The 21,349-nt window shown below is 44.4% G+C and overlaps 1 protein-coding gene across 1 annotated transcript in view; it reads left to right on the plus strand.

Annotated features, from left to right (window-relative positions):
* T265_02349 (hypothetical protein) overlaps positions 1-14,132 on the plus strand; it is a gene marked incomplete at both ends in the record, with an annotated part of 21,094 nt that extends 6,962 nt beyond the window's left edge. The window contains 2 exons of the mRNA XM_009166563.1: positions 11,719-12,007; positions 13,083-14,132. Coding sequence (XP_009164827.1) covers positions 11,719-12,007; positions 13,083-13,189 — 396 coding nt within the window. The remainder of the gene's footprint in view (positions 1-11,718; positions 12,008-13,082) is intronic.
* Positions 14,133-21,349: the final 7,217 nt, after the last annotated feature.

Raw genomic sequence — 21,349 nt, forward strand, 5'->3', positions numbered from 1 at the left:
GCAGTGAAGTATCGGTGTTGAGCACTGATGTCATGCTGTCGTTGATGATGATGACCTCTGAAGTCAAGGAACACTAAGATTGTGGATCTTTTGTACAGTTGCATTATCACCTGATAGACCAGCGATGCTATGGTCGTTTCGGTGGTTTGGTGCTTGGATGAACTTGTTTGCGTTATACTACAGACATGAGTCCCGGTATTCAGTAGCGCTTCAGACGTCTATCTCCAACAATCGTGCGTCACCGGACAATCCGATAGGTTTCGGAAGCACCTGTTGTGAGTTTTTTTTGGGGAGTTTCCCGGTGGCCAGACATGATGTACGCCTTTTACGTAGATTAGGAAAACAGCAGGCGATAAGTGCATGGTCGGGGTCCTCGCAGGTGTTCTAGAAGTGGCGGCTTGCAGTCATCGACGCTCACCACCGGTAATTGGTGGTAATGCGGCCTGTTGGATTCGGCGCTGTTTCGTTGGTGTGCATCACTTAATTAAACGATCACAGCTCCTCCGGAAATTGTTGCCGCATAGGAGCAGTCTGTGATCGGCACGAGTCTGAAGCAGGCGTTCTGTGTTGTCCGTGCGTCTCATGTCCAGCCAACCACTGAATTGTGCCTCAGCAGCGCTAAGCCTGCTTGCCTGAGCGTTTGTCACCAACAACGATGTCTGAGCTTCTAGTCCGTTGTAAGAGAATGTCTAGAGCGTCGTAGAAACTGCTACTTTAGATGTAAGTTTTTGAAAACCGCAGTGAGCTGAGTGTCTAATTTATACGGAAATCCGTTTCCCCTTTTTGATGAATATCCCGCAGTGGTCTGTTTTGGATGTCCACCTATGTGTCTTCCCGAGTGATGTAGCATATCTTATGCGATTCGGTTAATAGTTAAACCATTTACCGTTTGTTTCACCGAAAGTAAAGACGCATAACCCATGACAGAACGCCAGACTGTCTAATTGTGTGGATATCGCAGAGTACTTGCGGTGGACTAGCACCGGGCTCCATCCAATCTTTTCTTTTTTTCACCCTAAAGCTCTAAATACGATTAAATAAACTTCATGCTTTTACGGCAGGGGAGCATCAGTGTCAACACTGATATTGCTGTGTCTGATGATGAGGCTAAGGATGTGCCATCACGACGGCGAGTGTCACTCATCCCTTGGAGATACCTCTCGAATAGACCTTTTGCCTATTGTAACCGTTTCTGGTGGGGGGAGGATTACGGCATGTGGGGAAATGTCCCTGCTACAACCACTTCCCGCTCTCAGCGGACACTTCACAGGCTCACTGAAAAATGTCTGTTGTCAGAACAAAGAGGAGGCTTCCGGTATAAGGAAGTGCTTCCAAGGTATCTTCCGGGAAAATATGTGGCGCAGGTCTAAGACCAGGGTATTAGGTAGGTGTTTTCCATATCACCTAGCTGTATACCACGCCAGATATGTTCGACAGTTAAATGGAGAGTCTAACAACTAACCTCTACTCCAACTCATAGTATGGCAACCAAGTCAATTTCATTGCACTGGTCACATGCATGGAGCCGAAATCTTCACAGTTATTCACCATTAAACATTTTCACTGACCGATTGAGAAACTCATTTTCTCGTCCAGTACAATGTCTGTTCACCTAGATACCCCTTTTAGAAAGGTGATGCATTCTAATTCTCCTGCCTTTAGTGTCCACGAAAAACACCGTCTTCATATGGTTTTTGTGCCTTGCATAGCTGTCATACTACCGATGAGGATGCAAGAACTGAAATTACCCGGGTTTTATATGTAGGATGGAACAGCTGGTATTTCTGGAATGCTGGATATCCGTAAAAGATTATGGTGATAGTGATTTGCTTCTTGTTCCCAGTAGATAGTGGAATAAAATGTAATGGGTTGCGTCAAGATTTCTTATTCCACCTTTCAGACTCTGTTAAAAGATTTCTATTGTGTATAGTTACCACCAGATACATCGTTACTGTTGTAACAGAAATAGATATGGTTCAATTGTCTTCCGTTTACACCGAGCTTTCTCCTGCTCCCAACGAGTTATGTTTGATGAGATTCCGTTATATTCACCTCCCAACTTATATCAGAACAATGCAGTTGCTGCTAACATACAGTTCCCCACATTTTTCATCGTTAATAGCTACTTTTTCAATCGATAATTTGCCATACAATACACTGCTAGAAAGCACCCAAAACCTCCATACCTAATAGAGCCTAGGCAACACGTGTGACCGAGTCCATTCGTCTGAACACTGCATGCTTGGCAAACAGTTGGAATAAAGTGTATTCGGTAGAACTGAACATCGAAGTAAGCTTGTGTTAAGGAAATGGTTGCGTACACTCTGTTTGCTAAAAGGAATGCTCAGTCTTCTAGTCGGGCCGCTCGGAGTAACCGAGCGTTACATCAACTGCACAAATATGAGGCGAGCCGGCTTCGGACCGAACTCAAGCGTATCCTAATCGGTCGGAATGTGGTCCAGTCAAAATCGAGCCTTTTTTGATCGGCGCTTCTCGCCTGGTCACGATGACCTGTGTGACCTCGTGATTGCTCCTGTGATTGCTCCATATGTACGGATGTAATGATTTCCCTGTCGCATTCAGCCGTTTCTCGAGCTACCGTGCATTCTGATATACTACTATGTGCGGACCAACATTTCCGGGAGTTATGAAACCGCAACATTTGAAGAATGGTTTTAAGCCTAAGGCCTAAGGTGGCCCACTCCTGAATTTTGGTGTCCATAGTCAGGTGTAAGACCAGTAGACAGAATCTTGGTAAGAAAATCTTCCTTGAAAATTTTCTGATCGAAAACTGCCGGTAGTATTGCATGAATAGATAACGGTCACACTTCTTGGTATGTATACCATGTCTATTCTCTACACACGAACCTAGTTTATTCGTATGAATGTTGGGAGCGTTGGGAGCTTTATTTCGGACCAGCAGTCACCATACTCCGATTTTCGAAAAACGCCGGCGCCACTTCCCTTAAAAGCTTGTCGTGAGTAGGATAATATGGTTCTCCTCAGGGTGTTTATATTGCCTTCTGAAAATAACTTTTGATTCTGCTCATTGCTGTTCGTTTCGCGCAAACTGCACGGGTCGCGGTGGTTCTTGTAGTTTCGGATGAGATGACGTTGTTTCGTATTCGCAGTGGTCGTAGTGTTTACCACTTCAAACTCACGCAAAGCGCGGTTATGTGGTGCCATGTGGATTAGCCATTCACCTCTTCGGTACTCAGGACGAATCAGTTACCCATCCTGTTACTAAATCATCTTGTCCACTGAGTTTGTAGTACCGAATTAGGCACTTTCTCTCTGAGTCAAAAATGGTTCAGCTGAGGTGGAATTTCCTCTTGTTAAACGGTGTACTAATGACCATTTTGACAAAAAACAGACTCCTTTGTTTTTAATTGTTTTACCCAAGCTTTCTTGTGGCGTGATCGTTGTCTAGGTAAGTAAAATTAGAACTGTGCGTGGTGTAGAGGTATCCTCTTCTACGGGGGCGAGATAGCTCAAGTGGTTAGAGCGCGAATTTACTGACCGGAAGGTTCGTGGTTCGAACCCGACCTCTGCCTCTCGACTTCCCCTGTCTAGGCTTGGGCAGCCTGACAGTATCCCAGCCCTCGTGCTTCCTTCGGGTGGCATGGCAGCTAGCCACCGAAAGGTCGCTACGATTATATATTTTATTATATCCACTTCGTCCGGCAGTATCTGCTTTCTAGTGGATATAAGACGATTGTTAGAACTGACTGTAGGAGCAAAGATGTTGAAGTCAGACAAATTTGGTAGAGTTACATACCTTGTAAGTCGAACTGGTATGTTTCCACTGACCCCTACTGTTCACTGAGCTTGCTGATTCATACCACGCCGAAACAGTGACCTGTTTGGGCAGTGTTTGCCTTGCCTCGCACCTGAATCACTGCATTTTGATTCTCCAGAGGTCTGTCCAAAATTAAACCACCGTGCTGCCATTCGATCATTTTCTCGAGTTCAAAGACAAGGGTATTGTCCAGTTGATGACATCAGTTTGATAATGGCAATACCTTCCATGGTCCATCCCAGTTCCCATAGTTTCAGCCCTTCAGTACATTGTGAATATTCTTCTGACTTTTGGCGGTTTGTCGAAACTGACGTACTGTCTACTCCCTCGCCGAAGTAGTTCGGACGAAACAAGGAACGGTATCGAAACATAAGTGACACCTTGAAGTTAAGGAACTGATTCAGATTTGTCGGCTGAGTAGGGGTCATGTCGAAACAAAAATTATGATGATGATTGCTTCAAACTTGTCCAAGGATTGTTGATCTACAGAAGCTCATTCACAAATTCATTTACAGGACAGGTCAACCGAGGCTTTTGGATGTTCTGAGGGCGGTTTTAGTGGACGCTTCAACGGCAAATAATTTGTAGGAGCCGCTGCTCAAATCAGAATAAAACTGGTCCCAATCTTGTGACATTGTTAGTGTGGACATTCCAGCGAGCTCGTCCCAGATCTGTTGCTTTCACCAATGGGAAACTGAGTGATTGCTAGAGGATGACCGTGGTAACGTCCCCATGTAGCGTAGGGATGCATTTGTATACTTTCTCAGTTTGAATTCTACTGAATTCTATTCAGGTAGTCGAAGACACACACCTATGTACCGGAAGTTGATCTCCAACTTGTTCGACGCTACCCTGATATTGTTTGGTGAATGAATAATTTGCTGACGGAACCCAATTCATATATATATATATGTATGTTCCATCATGCCTTTCACGGTCACCTTTTTATGATTCTATCGTTGTCCTGTGAGGTTGTAATGGACTTCGAATGCTGAGCAGAAATGATCCTTCATTTTTTGTTAAAGCATTCTGCAACCTAACACACAGGCTACATGTATACGACGAACATGATATTACACGCAGATAACTGCAGCTCTCTAGCCAAGAGATCAACCATTGTGAAGGAGCATATCAACCATGCAAACTCCAGTATGCTTCACAAAAAGTCCCAAGCAAACACAAAACGAATAGATGAGCGACCCGAAAAAAAATCCACCGCACAGGGACGCGGCAGCAGGTGCAAAGTAATTAGTGACCAGCGTTCTTTTTTGGAACATGTGGTTTGTGCGGGTTGAACGCACCCTTATCACTCTGGTGATTTTGTAAATTACAATCTTCATTTCATCCTATTGTTATTGTGTGAAGATCAACTTTGGTCTACTGATAATCGGGCGTTTATAATCCAGTAACAATGCAGCGAATTCGGGGTTTAGGACTGAAAAGAGTCTTTCGATATAAGTATTACTCGTTCCTCGTCGAAGGCAGCTTTGTCGTGGGAAGTGGGCGTCGCGTTGTTTCTGGAAATCAATGGAGACCATAGGCTCACTCCCGGGAACTTTCCACGTACTACTGCGGACCATTAGTTTTTGTTCAGATAAAAACTGGTTTGTTTACCACTGTTCGCCTGCCTCACGGGATTTCCAGATATTTCCTATTTTTATTGACCCATTATGTTTAATTCTGCAACACTTGGCGTCGGTCGATCTTTTTGTGTAGTGTTTTTTTAACTGCAGTACCAATTAAGACTAATGAGCTTTGCCGATGAGATAGTTGCGGCGTTAGTTCGTCTCCACCTGTGGTCAGTGAGAAGCTCTGGTGATTGACCAGAAGGCTGTTCCGTTAATTCTTACTTTCTAGCAGCGTGATGAATTTGCGGTTTATGTACCTCGGTGACCCATTGAGCCATACTGGGTGGTGTTCGCGTGACACCCACGGTGTATCTCATGCCAGGTTGATCGATGGTTACAGGTCTGACGAACTCTTCTGGTCCTTCATGTTGGGGGTTGGAACAAGTGTAGCGATGTGCTCCGTAAACATGGTAATGTACTTCCAATTCCGGCCCAACACCGCTGCCTTGCGATTGGAATTTTGAGCCAAAGGCTTTTCTTTAAAACCCTAATCGTCCTATCGAGGAGTGATCTTCCTGACAGTATCCCAGCTAGCGTACAACCGTGACATTTACAGCTAACAATTTCCATGCCGCATCGGCCGTCGCGTGCTGACTCTAGCCTGGTCGTACTTGATACAGTAGGACCGGTAGGCGAAAACAGGCTACTGCTGACACCTTTCTTTTTACACCCACATTTTCCCTCTTCTACCCTGGCCCACCCAAATCCGAATACTGTCTCCGCTCGTCTCAGCACTAGGATTGGCCGTTTTACTCGCCCTGCATCGCACTCAGCTGCAGCTTCCTTACGTCCGGGTTCAGTAACAACCTGTAAGTAAGCACTTCGAAGTCTGTTTTCAAACCTCGACAGCCTGTCTACTTAGCCGCCTTTAATGTTCTCATACTGAAGCAAGCAGGTCAACAGGTGGCTCTTGCTCCTACGCCAGATTCCCTATGCATTGATAGATACAGTCAGTCGGAAACAAGGAGACAAGGCTGAAATACTGCTGCCGCTCTATTCTAGGTCCCGACAGCGCGTCTGGTGATTCAGAGACCTCTGCCGCTGGATATACTGGGGCAGCATTGAATTAAGCGACCGAGCGGTTTTTGCTTCATCAAATATGCGTTGATGGTCGCATCTGCGCGGCTCGTCTGACAAAGTCTGTGAAAGAATCTAGATGAAGTGAGGTCCATCGCACCCTGTTTATTGTGTCTGATTACGCCTTAACTGACTGTAGCTGAATCTGCCAAAAACGGTCTCCATGACGCTCCAGCAGGCTAAAACCTCGGATTTTGCTGTGGTTGCTGGTGCCCATGTAAGTGGACAAACCGCTGCTGAGGCCTGATTGAGTGACCATCTTGGACTGGGCACGAGGCCCACGGACAACAGAAATCGCTTACTTCAGATGTGTGCCGATCGCGGACTGTCCCTTTGCAGTGCCAATTTCCGGGGCACCAGCAGTCGCTTGATAACATGGTGCCCCGAATCCAAATTAACCACATCGTCGTCAGTTATCGGCGGCGAGAGTCCATCACTGCCTACCTCTCCTTCTGAACTACCAGCGTGGACTCCGACCATGTACTTGCACGCTGGTTCTTTTGATTGCACCTTTCCAGCTTTACGCAAAGCGCGCACACCTCGCTTGGCCATCGTGAAACTTGTGGACCCAGAAATCAAACGAAAATATCAACCGGCTCCTCAAACGCCTGTCGGACGGTCCGATGTCGAATATGAACGACCACTGGGGAAGAATACCCAAAGCGCTACTCAGAGCCGGGAATTTTGTTTGTGGTACAACCAAGCCAATCGCATCCGGACATTTGATCTCTGATAGGACTGTGCCTTTGCTGGAGGCCTCGGGACAGTTTTCTCTGACTGCAACCAAAACTCCACTCAGCGCATTATGCGACTCCAGGTGGAACTGAGTGTCCGTACCCACTGCGAAACCCAGTGATCCCGAAAGACCGAAGAAATTGAAGGTGCAAAAAATGTTAGAAACGTTCGCAAGCTGTTCCGCGTGATTCTTTCGATTGGTCGCTGGCAACCTCTTGTCAGCGAAACAATCGGAGACCGAAATGGCTCCCTTAAATCCAGCAAATCAGGACGTTTGGGCCGCTGGGCATAGTGGTTCGAACAGCAATTCAGTTGGTCACCTGCTACTCTCCATCTGGAATCCTGGCCTTCAGCAAAAAGTTGGGCTGTGAATACGGAGCCGCCTTCAACCTCAAAAGTGTTCGAGTGTATATCTCTACTCAAGCGGCATCATGCTGCTGATCCTGACGACCTTCCAACCGCCCTCTTCAAGCATGTCAGGTTTCTCAGCCAGTGTCTGTTTAGCCTATTCGGATCTCTCTGGAAGAAAGAGACCATTCCCGACACCTGTGGTGAATCGACAGTAGTGGTCATTTTAAAAAAGGGCTTGGCTTGGAACATTACAAGGAATGGCAGCTAGTCGATGTCATTGGCGTATGTGCTGTCTGATTGAGCTCTTGGAGCTGTAGGCACCTCTGTATGCTTGACATAGGCCAGCTCCAGGTCCCCTCACTCACCCATTCTTTTTCTCTCCTTTTTACTCTAGGACTAAATATAATTAGATAGAACTCATGGCCGTAAGGCACCAATGTCAACACTGATGTTGCTGTCTCTGATGATGCTGGTGATTATTATTAATTACTTGCTCTTAGACGTGTCTGGAGTCACTCATTCTTCAATCACAGTTCATATCGCGTTATCACGTGTTGACCGTCTCTTTGAATGTGGACTTCTCGGAGGAAGGTTTACTTGTCTTGTGAATCGTTCCGCTTTCTGAACTACCCATACTTTATCGTTGGTAGGGTCGCGGGTCTTAATGCCTCTGGAAATTTGTGAGCTGTCCACTGCCGGTGATCCTCAATCATGATGAAACGGCTACACAGTACTTCTCTGCTCTCCGGCATAGACCGATTTCACTTACAAGACAAAAACTGTCCCCAAGAAGGGAGGTCTATTCATTCCCCGTAGGTGGTCTTTTTTCGGAAAAGCTACAGTAAAGTTTGTTGAAGTTGCTGAATGTATGTGGGGAAAAACTGCGTGTGATAGTTTGGTTCGCGCACCTCACAACCCGTTCATTTAGGGTTGAAATTAGGCCACCGTCATTCTTCGCATAGCTACTCGGATCGCTTTTGCTTTGTTAAACAGGGAGATTTAACTCGGCGCACAAGGTTTGACTGTAAGACTCATGTGGCACATTTTTCTGGTTGAATCTAAGGTCGTGCCCCATCCATTCAGTTTTTCAAGTCCCATGTTGTCCTACATGTGGCGAAGTTTCCCACTAGCCACCAGACCACAAATAGGGTTACAAATAGCATCATACGTCACTACTTGTGTTTGGCCTCATGTGTTGCGAACTATACACCATCTACATGTGTAATCATGCGACTGCCAATCTCTGTTTTCTGAGGGGGGATTTATGTCTATGAATTTACCATTAATTGCTTTGTATCCAGTCTCCGTGGAACTAGCCGGAAGCCTCTTCTTTTGCTGAATAACTTATTGTCACAATGTCGTCTCGTGAGTTTTTACCCACACAATCAAGCCATGCCTCGCACTGCAAATTGGAAAAGCACCCGTGATGGCTGAAATCACCAGTACCGAAGAAACCTTTTAAAATATTCCCGCTCTTGTAGCCTATCTCCTGACAGAAGCTATATTTCTTCCAAAATCGCTTATGATGATTTGGGATATCGTGAAAGATAGGCCTTCTTTGAGATGTTTCAGTTTTCGATAAGGTCTTCTTACATTTTTTCGTTCTTCGTTTATTCTATTGCCCTAGCGCTGTCAAACGCTATGCTCGCCTAGAAGCTTCAATTCTCCTAACTACCGAATAGTAGTACCACACTTATATCTCAGGGCTGTTTGTCGTGTATGTTTGATTTTTCCCGCTTAAATGTTACGCCTACCCATGTTTATTTTCTCCTATTCCATCCCGCTGACCTTACTTTCTCTACTGGTCCCGGTATTAGGATTGACAGTTCTTGCATCACTCGTCAGTGCAAATCATTCTTTGACCATTTAACGCGGTGCTACATCCTGATGAATATTGTCAAACTATTTGAACCCAGTCGGTTTACTGCTTAATAGAATGATATGTTATATGGCTCTGATCAAAGGTGATAGATGCCTAGAATGCGGACCCTGCTTCACCGGTTGTTTACAGCGTAGTGACCGAGTATTCTCTAGTGATGCCCGTTTTTGTCCACAATCTTCGCATGTACTACGTTGCCGCTAGTAACTTTAATTTAAAAAAGTGCCGAAAAATTGCTAAGTGGTTAAAGTTTTCGGACCATCGTAGTAATCGAATCGATTCCGTTCCCTACATTGTATTTTTTACGACGTACTTATATGGGAAGACAGTGAAATCTCTAGCTAGATTGTTAAATGACTGGAAATCCAACTTTCTACCCGCAGTATATCATCAATTTAATTCTGAAGGGATTATTCACGGGGGAATGCAAGATCCATGTGCTTGTTGGTACGTGACTAAATGATGGATTTAGTCTACGTATTTCTGAGGTGGTTTTGTCTCTCTCCAAATAGATGTGTTACCTACATTATGGACGTATGAATATGCTTAGACTTTGCTGAACCTTTACAGATTCTTTGTGGTTAAAATCAAGGGAAAATTCATTCTGCCGCGCCATATCATCGGAGTTCTAAACGTGTTTACTATTTTCCTTAATCCATGTAAAGAGCACCAGTAATCTTTATTTTGGTCTGCTTCTTGTTTGGGGGTCAGTCCTAAAAAAGAAAGGCGGCCTAAGGCAAGGCTGTAGAAGCCTAACTGAAGTTGGAAATTTATCATGGGTTGTAATATACTAGCAAATGCTAAATATACTCATGTATGCTGTATGCTGCATCATATACCGTACATTATATTTACGTATGAAATAGTATGTACTCGGAGTTCATTTGTCCAGCAGTGATAAAACATTCTGTTGCTAAATCTAGTTGCTACTAATGACCTCTTGGAATGATCAAGACTTCGTTTCTATGGCTAGCTGGCGAAATTCATCCCTATCCTTTTGGGTTGGCCTGTTTTTCTTGGCGTGTTTAACTGTCTGATAAGGTTAACTGACGTAGGTAATAATGTCAGAGATGTTCACCAAACTTGGAGGTGTATACTTGTGGACGCAATAGTGACGATCGAATCAATGGTACGTATTAGTGCGTGGCACGTTGTGCGCTGCACACTATATCGGTCGTGATACAAATGGTGGTAATGACTCAGAAGGGCTTGTTTTTGGAACAACAATATAAAGCTTACCTCCCTTTTCACGATCACATCAGGTAGTGGGTCACTCTTTCAACGCTGAACTTGACACCAGGTGACGTAACCAGTGAATAGTACTCTGCAACCACAGGATCTGATACATTTTTCATTCTAATCTTAAGTCCAGATTTATTGGTATTTTGTGTATATTTGTTTTTTAATAACACTAGGTGTCCCCACCGTGGACTTTCATGAAATCGCTTGCCAGTTGCACGGTTCTGTTACCGTTCGTGAAAAAGTAACCCTCCTCCCAACGTAAATATAAAGCTCAGACGAATGTCATACATATCAGTGACTAGCTATGGTCATATTCAAATTTCACTCCACTCTTTCGACATGTCCTCACGCGAATGAATTCGCTTGTTTTTGGGATCCTCGTTCTAAGCAAATATGACATATTCTTATTCAGAGTTTGAATACCTTGGGTATATCTGTGTCTGATTATCCACTGAATGTTTTATTAGTAGCAAACCGGCTTCCAAATTATCGTTTGCCCGAACTCGGCATGACGCGGATTTTAGTGTGCGAATTGAGAATCGGGCCGCTCAGTATGCAATTTCACTCCTGTTTAGTAATTTACTTCTTTCCGAACTTGGGTAATTTAGTTGTAAACCGACTTCACGCTTCCCGCAGACCCGGTAGCAGTATTCGCTGAAAGGGTGACATGAGTGAGTAGTTTGATGTTTTTTTACGTGGTTTGCGAAAACCGAAAATCGTATCTCTTGTGGGCGTAGGAATCGCATTTCCGCAAGAGGGTTTTGCTGTGTGGTTGTAGTGGTTGCTCAGGATGCTTGGTGTTGATTTCTGACCGTGGATCTATTATTCATCCGCGCACTTTAGCTTTGGGACTTTTTTACGTGTTTGCGAAAACCGAAAATCGTATCTCTTGTGGGCGTAGGAATCGCATTTCCGCAAGAGGGTTTTGCTGTGTGGTTGTAGTGGTTGCTCAGGATGCTTGGTGTTGATTTCTGACCGTGGATCTATTATTCATCCGCGCACTTTAGCTTTGGGACTTGCGAGATGGACAGTGTAAACAAACATTTCCTGGACACGAGTCCGATATCAATGCCGTTTCTTACTTCCCGAACGGATTGTCTTTTGGCACCGGAAGTGATGACGCTACTTGTCGGTTATTCGATATTCGATCGGATCAAGAGATTGGCATGTATAGTCATGAAAGCATCATCTGTGGTATCACAAGTGTGGCATTCAGCAAAAGTGGCCGTCTACTTTTGGGTGGTTATGATGACTTCAACTGCAATGTGTGGGACACTTTGAAGCAAGAACGCGCTGGTAAGTCTCCCCGCGGTTGTGTGAGCCCACCTTTTTCATACTTTATACCTTATTGATTTTCTGGAAACAAACAGAAAATTGCTTAGACGGAACGATCTTTGCTGGAGATAGAGCACAAACTACCGTTTAGATTTCGTAGCACAGTCTCCCACAAAATCTCATAATTCATAAGTTTTGTTTCGAGTGTCAATTTCTCAGGTGCCGCTTAGATGCCTGGATGCTATTTTTAGTAGGATGTCTTGGATTTATTCCGGTCTAGTTGATGTATCATTACTGTTCGTCGAACCTAGATTAGCTTCAATCGCACTTTGAAACATCGTTATTTTCTAGTTCATGATTAATGTTACTGGATTTTAGACCAACTACGGCCACTAATACCTTGTAGCAATCAGGCGCTTATTGCATCGTATTGCGCAGACTGAACTTCGTATCAGGCACACCTTCAATTTGAGTTCACCTCCGGCCCCGTGATCTGGATGTATTTTTATTCCAGTCTGTAAAACAAATTTAGTTCTCAGCAATGTGAATTTTCTGCGATCTTCAGTCTCCATATGCTATCGTTTGCATAGTCTGCGTAAACCAGGGCTTTGGTCGATAAATCTTAATCTGTTGATTGTGTGACAGTTGTAGTACTTTTGAAATAGGTTTTGTAACGGATTTCACAAAAAGCCCCCTAACCCCTGAATTGTTGAATCTTCTGAAATATTTATCACGTAACTGATGTCTGTCATGCTTTGGTGTTTGACTCGCTAATGTTTAGGACGTTTGGTGCGCCAGTAGCCCTACCGGTATTGGACTCTTCCAACCATTCACCAATTCCTGTCACTCACTGTCTCCAGTGAACGGAGCTGTAGCCGCATGGACCAAATTTACTTGGTACGCGACTTATGGATGACAAACTGACTGAATGAATGAAGCAAGCAAACGTCAACGGCCGTAATTGGGGGCCGAGTAAATACATGTCCACTGACTTTATTAGTAATTTCATATCTATGCACGAAAATAAACCAAAAAGTAATGCAGTCTCCAGAATCCAACTTTGTTTCGGTTTAACAGCCTAATGTATTGTTTGCAGGGGTGCTTGCTGGTCATGACAACCGTGTTTCGTGTCTCGGAGTGACCGAAGACGGAATGGCAGTTTGCACAGGATCGTGGGACAGCTTTCTGAGAATATGGAACTGAATTCGATCGAAACTCTCTGGGTGATGCCGCCTGTCCGATGGCGAACGTTTGATCCGCATAAGATACTGCACATTCTGATGCCCCTTCCAACACAACCGGTTGTGCCGTGTCTGCCGCGCAGTACCTAGTGTCTAACTCGATTCAGTTGACGCCCCGCCCATATGTTGCTGTCTCCCTCGGCTACTCTTTTTATCTTTTGACCTCGTGTTTATTTTGCCAGACAATCACTAACTTCGCCCTCTCCACCGATGTGAGCATTCAATGTTGCGTTTACATGCTGGCATCTCCCCGAAACCCTAGTCACGCATCTCCGAGCAATCACCTCGTTTCTGCTGTTTTCCATAAATGAGGACATTTCTTTTTTTCCGGCTTCTGATGTTTTGCTTAATTTTTTCGTTATTTTTGTTTGCTGCTTGCAACCATATCACTTCACACGAGAACAAATCCGAGTGCAACCGTTCCGCCGTTTGTGTATATTATGTTGTCGCCTTATCATTCTTATCATCATGAGTCAGTATCTCTGTGGTGGGTGTTTTGTTGCTGTATTGATCGTGTTTCCCGATCTTCTTACGTGACCGATGGTGTGTACACTTTTCTCTGAAGTCCAGTATTTTTTTGCCTACTGCTGTGAATCAGTTTCTTTCCACGCAATTATTGTGTCTGTTCTGCGTCAATTTTCATCATGCCAATTACAGTTTTCTTACGTGCCGATGGTGTGTACACTTTTCTCTGAAGTCCAGTATTTTTTTGCCTACTGCTGTGAATCAGTTTCTTTCCACGCAATTATTGTGTCTGTTCTGCGTCAATTTTCATCATGCCAATTACAGTTGAAATATTTGAATTTCCCACCCTTAGACGTAGCCCGTTACTATGGGCTTTGTGTCCATGTTGGCCCTGTAAGATTCGTAGTGAATCCAGTACTATTGAGCCTGTCAGAATCGGCATAATTCCTTATTTTGATCCATTCAGACCAAATGAAGACACCTGAAAGATTCTTTTCTCCTAGGTGGTCTTGAACTGTGCCTCCTCAGAACGATGAGCAGGTGCATAGACCAGTTGAATCCCTACATCGATGACGCAAGCTGCAGCTGTTTGGTCTCGCCAACACATGATTCCTAGCTAACAATACTGAGTTTTCAGTGGGAAGTCGCAGACATCTTTAACCCAACTACCGTTCACTTCCTGTAGTTTATTTCATGCCTCCCAGATGTGAGCATCTGTTCTAAACACATGAGCTCTGGGTTTCTATCATGTGAACCTTTAGATAACAATATGAGGCTGGCGCCTGTTCGTTCACCTCCAGGTGTCTATGCCCGGTTAGGCTAGCACTTGTCCACCTAAGAAGTGCCTGTCTGAACATGCTTGCGTAGTCTTTCGGTGGAACAGTTGTTTGCGAGTCGTTTTCGGTACTGATATCAAAGTTGATTGCCTGCAGATGACGGGTGATACGTTTGGATTTTAGTTCTGCTAGGTATCCTAAATCACCGACGGGCCAGTCGTAGCGGAGCTCGATGGCTAAGTGGTGAACTTGCTGACTGGAAGGCCCGTGGTTTTCCAACCCGACCTCTGCACATCGACTGCTTCTGTCTACGCTAACTCAGGCCTCTGTTTTCCTTCGGGTGGCACTGCAGCGATGCACCGAAATAGTGCTACATCTGAAAGATTATTATATGATTCATCACCGCCTTACTCTCCAACCCCCAATTTAGAGCATATTCTATGCAGCTTCAAATTCCTCTCATATCATCAGGCGACTGCAGCTCGATCATATAATTTGCTACGGAAGGGATTAAATTCTACAGACTGTAATAGGCGTGTAGAAGTTCACAGGTCTCGTGTTGAGTCATGTAGGTTACGTCCGTGCGATTTGTGCTGTGCTTTGTGAAACAAGGATCCTGCCACGGCAGTGGCAAGACGAAGCCCAACAATAGGAAAATTATCTTGTACCCCTTAGTTATGTATGCCGATCAAGTGCACAGTTGGATTCCAGTTTGTCTGAAACCGGTCGGAGTCGTCAGTATTTTGATATTTTTGAAATTGACTTTCAGTTTGTCCGGGCAGAGTCGTTAGTTTGGGTCGGATAACCGAGCGAGATTTGTCTTTAATAAACTTATAAAGCTTCACGTAGGTAGTATACTGTTCCTTGACTTCCTCTCGGTTGAATCGGACTAAGTTCATCTCGCCTTTGAGGTCAAGGAACACCCCAATTTTGATGGAGCGCTCGTCTAAAGGCCTAATTTGTTCAGCTGGGCAATTTGCAACAACTGGGTTTTCAATGGACGCCATCGACCCGAAAAACGGAACAACTGCCGCTTAGATGATGGTGCTTTATACATCCCTTTATCTACTCGAGCTCGGGGACTACCTGTTTACGCACGCACTCTAGCTACCAAGCTCACTGGGCGGTATCAGGAATGCGCTCCGTGGGTGTCTAGTAGGATTAACCTTGGATTTTGAACATCCCGGTCCCCCCATAGCTCAATACAAGTTAATCGCTCTGCTAAATGCCGTTCGATTTCCCGTAAAACAGTATCTGTTGGGGATAGTAAAATTCTTGGGATGACGGTTGACATTTTGCCCATCAGTCCTATGATAGCGTTCGCGACGCTGCGACTAAGTGGTCTCCTTAGGGATGAAGTCAGCATTCCGGTGGACCACTGTACTTGATCATCAGAATAGCTGGGGAAGATGGCCGTTTGTCGACAGGCCACCATATTAGGTTCGCACTATGGTTACTGCCCTACAACTACCTTTCCATAACGAACAATTGCCTCTGGCCTCGAGTATGCATAATATATCCAGCAGTAGTATTCATTACCTCTTCCATGATGCAGGTATCCCTATATGTTGCGGGAATCATCCTAAGCGGTTTCGGGGTTACGTATTAGACGGTGTTTCAAAGGCGTTGCTGCTGGCTGTACCTCAGGGTCAATTTTTGACGCTTATTTCGACCCTCACACAAACTGACCTCTTGGCTTACCATGGTGGATGCTAATGTAGTTCTTGTGGTAGCTGTTGTAATTAACTGTAATCCCCACTCAAGTAACTTACTGTCTTAAAAAGCTCAACAGCGAGGAACACCGCAACTTTATATGGAAAAATCGAGTTCGAAAATTACGAAGGGCAACGTAGTATTTGAAGTGTTCCTCTGACCTTGAATCCAGGCTGTTCGATCGGCGTTGGTGATTGGTTGGCGTTGGCTTGAACACTAGTCGTTGCTGACCATTGCTGAGTGGCTTCCTGAACGTCCGACCGGCTTTTCCGGTCAGGATGCTTGACGGTTTCCCCAATCCAATTCTGGTGGTGTATGAGGGTTTTAGTAGGTTTCGGGTATTATGGAATTATTTTCAGAAATCTGACCATCCTGACACTATTCGGCGTCTGGCGTGGAAATCGCTCTCTGTAATTCGACCTCACCGTTTTTGATTCCGATAATTACTGGATGATGTACCGTGGTGTTTCTGAGGTTACTACGACTAGCGATGTGATATCGTTTTGATTCCCGGTTTAAGGGAATATTCGAATAAAATCTTTGTTAATTTGACAATACCCGTGAAGGAATTCCAAGATCTTATTGGTGGTCATTGGTGGTTAATTGGGTCTGTTTACACCATCAGGAGCATTCTGTAGCTTTCACACTACAATAACAGGACTGAATCCAAGATTTCATTGTGGTGTTAAGAAATAGGAACGCAAAAGTGGATGATATTGAACTGCGCAAGCTCTGATAAAGAAACCTGATCGATCAGAACGAAACATGTGTACATCGATTTTTCGGAACAATTTCATGCTGGCTTTCCAAAGAACGTATTAAATCAAGGTTTAATGGGTGTGGCGCTTATTGTATCCTCTAAGAAGCTTGATAACAGTTACAAAATATTTTATTTCCTCAAAACGGTCGAATTTTCAAACGAATTTTATCGTATAAAACAAGTCAGTAAATCACTTTAAACTCTTGGGACGTCCGAAAATGGTTCCGGCTGATCCGAGCAACGGGCCTCAAAATAATTCTCTGGATTAAACCATGTCGGACAGAGTGTGATTGATTACTAGTAGGCGTTTGCCTAACTTTTTCGCTTCCTCCTAGACAAAGTGACCCGGTTAGATGGACAAATTGATACTGGTGCATATTTCCAGTCACAGGGCTATTTTGTTTATCCTGACCTAAAAAGGCGTGGCATCGACAATGCCTGGTCACCCCGGATCACCAGATGAAGACATGCCTCAAAGACGTGAAGCTTAATTTTCACCATAGGGTCGTTCCTTGAGTTACCTCACGAAGGTGCACGGATGGCCCATAATATTTGCATTTCTTATTTTCCAGAACATCTTTTCATTCGTTTACTCTTAACATGTCACCAAGTCGTATTGCGGAAACTGTGGAGTCATGGGCGGGGAGTTCTCCAAAGTAAATGACTACCGGAGTAACCCCTAGAAAATCCAGTATGTTCCTAAATGCGGAATCTCTTACTTGGGGTCCTCACCATGCTTCGATTTCACTTAAAAGTACGTTACTTCACCTTTATCGCAGTCCATTTGCACCAGAAGGATGGGCAGAAACCAATCCTCGTTAGCCACTTTCCTTCCCAAATCTGACCTCCAACGAAGTACTAAACTCGTAAGTGGAGGCATCTCATTACGTTCGAGGGTCCCATTGACTTTCTCACGGCAGTATTTGCTAGATCAAACACATAGACTCTTGATGACGAGTACTCCTTGGAGTCAAAGTGTGCTTCTTCCTGCCAGTGGTAAATTCGTTCTAACGAAATTACCCGGCCACGCTGATAGGACTCGGTGTGATATTGAAACCTAACCCTTTTGATATGATGTTTGAATCATCACATGTAATGGAAACAGTATTCCAATAATGATTATGAGATAATTGTCGGAAATCCTGTCAGAAGCAGCAACTAACAAAGACTGGGGCTTTTCCAACATGCCTCTCGAGACGTGTTTGTTAATTTCTACTGGTTCGTGTTGGACGCTCATTCCGATTTTTATACCCGTCCACATAAATATGATAACCATATTCAAGTTAGGTTGCTTCATTGCATCTTAGATGGTGTTTGGGTGAAATCATTGGGACAAAAAGATAAACGTGGTTCGTTGCGGAGTTACGAGGTCCTGTAGTGCGTGCAGTGCTTTGCGCCTCATGTTACAGAATGAACGCTCCTCTAAAAACAATGGATGGTTTTCGATTTCATTCGGGACACAGATGAAGAACATCTGCACGTGTTAGCATAAAAAGTCTGTAAATTCATTCCCATATTGTATATTCTGGTTCACAGATATCAGGTTGTTGGAGTGTTTGTTTTCCCTTACTTTGTTAATGCTCTACTGGAACCCGAAAACTAGTTATACGAACGAGAAAACGGGGAGCACTAACATTATCAACTTGTTGAATAAAATTATTACAACAGGTATATATACGAACAGGGGGCTTATCGTATTGCAAATATAGGTTGATAAATCCTGTTGCAAGTCCGGATGCAGATTTCGTGTCTTCTTCGCTGTTGTAGCAGCCACACGTATTCCCTGACTATCCGTGAGTGAAGCGGCTCTGCTCCGAGTTGGGCGACGTGCATAGCTCTGTTGAGTTATCTTGTGTTGCTGTGCTGCTCTCCCATATTTTGGAGCGTTTGCGTGTGTTAGCACATGACTTGTTGCTTATGGGACGGTAGACAGTCGATGTCAGATTAGTCACCTTTGTGTGTCGTGATTTGTACGTGTATGCAAAGAAGGCCAGTCTTGGGATCTAGGGCTTGACTGTGAGCTTTGTAGTCAAGTTAGTCACGATTCTGTGGCGTGATTTGTGAGTGTAATAAAAAAGACAGATCTCGTGATCTGGCGACTGGCGATGAGCCGTACAGTCATGCATGTGGTGAAGGGATGGCTACAACTTCACCTTGCGTGCAGAATAATTATATGATACTCAGTTGCAACCATTTGCCGAAAAGTATACTTATCACACCTGATCACCGTCTCAACAACGGGTAACTTGAGAAACTGAACAGAGGCTACTGTGCTGTGCTGTGTACTCGCCAGACGGCATGGAAGTATTTTGTAGCCTGACGTTAACCAGTAGAATTAAATGCTTTTTACGGCATGTCATGTACACTACTCACTAGTTTAAAGTAGCGTAATTATTGTACACAGCAAACCAAACCCTCTATCTGTTCGGACCGTCACGGGCGAGAAAAAGCATATAGTGATGCGTCTACAAGTTACTGGCCATCATATCTCAGATAACATCAAACAGAAACTCCAGTCCGCTTTGAATCGCACGTACAGTGCATTTCAGTTGCGCCTGGTCTCCACAACGAGAAAGGTCGTTTCAAAGTAGGTTCCTGGGTTCTGAGTGGCCGGTATTTCGCTTCACTGAAGTTTAACCTGTGCCATCGATAAAACTGCGGGAGTTGTTGGGGGGGGGGTGATAGGTTCTTATAGCTTACATAGGATTACCTCATAAATGTGCAAACACTCATACGGATAAACAACATTTGGAAAGCCGATTCTGCCCCATAGAGACAATTTTTTGTTTGATCTAAGTGACATGGGAGGATAGCTAAAATTACGGATCGGTCTCACCATGTTTGAAGCTCATCGGGGAGACCGAAAGGAAGACTAATCATCTGCACATCTAAACAACTATTTGAGTAAATACTTACTTTTGAGCTCTCTTTTGAGTGTTTTCTGTAAATTTAAGAATGCGAAAAAGATACAATTACCTAGACGGTCTCCAACTACGTTTCTGAATCTACAACGGACGATGAAAGTGACTCTCAACTCTGCTTCAGAATGATTGCAATATAGACACCAAGCCACTGGTTACTGGCCTATAGTGTATCCTTAAATGTGAAAAGTTTGATTTTCTAGCATAAGATGGGCAACATTCGGGGGACAGTGTTTGCGGTTGCACTGGTTCCTGTACGTAATCTGTCTTCTCTTCACAGCGGACATTCTGGTCCATGTGACCATATCCAACCATCAGATTGTTGTACCGTGGGTGGCCGTCTATTGGTTACCGTGGGTGTCTATTGGTTACGCCTGCATTGAGCCTGCCAGACTACGCGACAGGGAGAAGACAGAGAACTCGGGACACGGTTGTATTGTTTGTCCAAAACATACAGAGCGTCTGTGTAAATATATAGGATGACTAAAAATGGCCAAATATGGTCGTTCACTTGTTCGTTCTGTACAGCCAATGGCGGTGTTCCGGTCGTGAACACTCAGGCCCACTACGCTCGTCGTATGTTGCTAAGCCGTGTTTGGTGCGAGCCACCAACTCACCTAGTTCCCGGACTTGTCGAATCGATGGTGACCTTGGGGATGCGTCACTCTCTACACATGTGCTTTTTTTCTGCCTGGGCGCGTCCTGCCACAGATGGTAGTCACCATGCTTTATGTTCAGTATGTCATATCCCAGACCAGATGAGTCTGCCAGATGCGGATGAATTTTCTGTCTCAACAACCGTTTTTCAAAGCCCTTTGTTTGTCTTGGAATTTTCCGCATGAGAATCAGTAGCCTTGGTCGAACGCAGGGTTCAGCCTAGTTATCTGCTTCTACCCATCCACTAATCATTGTCCAGCTAACTTTCGATGTTTAGTCCCCTCATGCTGTACACTTGGTACTTTAGTCAGTGAGTGAATCACGGCAGACGCGATCGCTCACTCACCTGTATTTGAAAGTAGTTGTTTGGATTATTGATAAAACGTGCAATTTTCCGACACTAACTAAATGTTTTGATCTGAATGGTTTCAAGTCAAAATAAGACGTGACCTGACATTTTGGTTGCCGTGGACAACCTTCTTCAACGATTTCGGCAATCAATTCTAAGTGCATTCTAAGTGTACTTTAGAAGCTAATTGGCCGGAGCACCATTTGAGAAGAGCTTAAATTCTATTCACCAGCGTTTGTGCTGTGCTTCACTCGCAACAGATCAAATACTGGAGAGGGATGCAGCCAATCAGACAACTGAAATGTGTCCTTGTAAAGTGCAATGTTGATCCACACAGAAATTTTGCATTAGATGTACCAACATACGTGTGCCAATCACGAATTACGGTTACACTGCGCAAGCAAATAGGTACACATTTTGGGTTGGTGCGGACTGTCTGTGTGCATGACAGCAAGCCTTAAATGAAGGTAGGTAAGCATGG

The sequence above is a fragment of the Opisthorchis viverrini genome, assembly GCF_000715545.1.
Source record: "Opisthorchis viverrini unplaced genomic scaffold opera_v5_28, whole genome shotgun sequence".
Taxonomy (NCBI): domain Eukaryota; kingdom Metazoa; phylum Platyhelminthes; class Trematoda; order Opisthorchiida; family Opisthorchiidae; genus Opisthorchis; species Opisthorchis viverrini.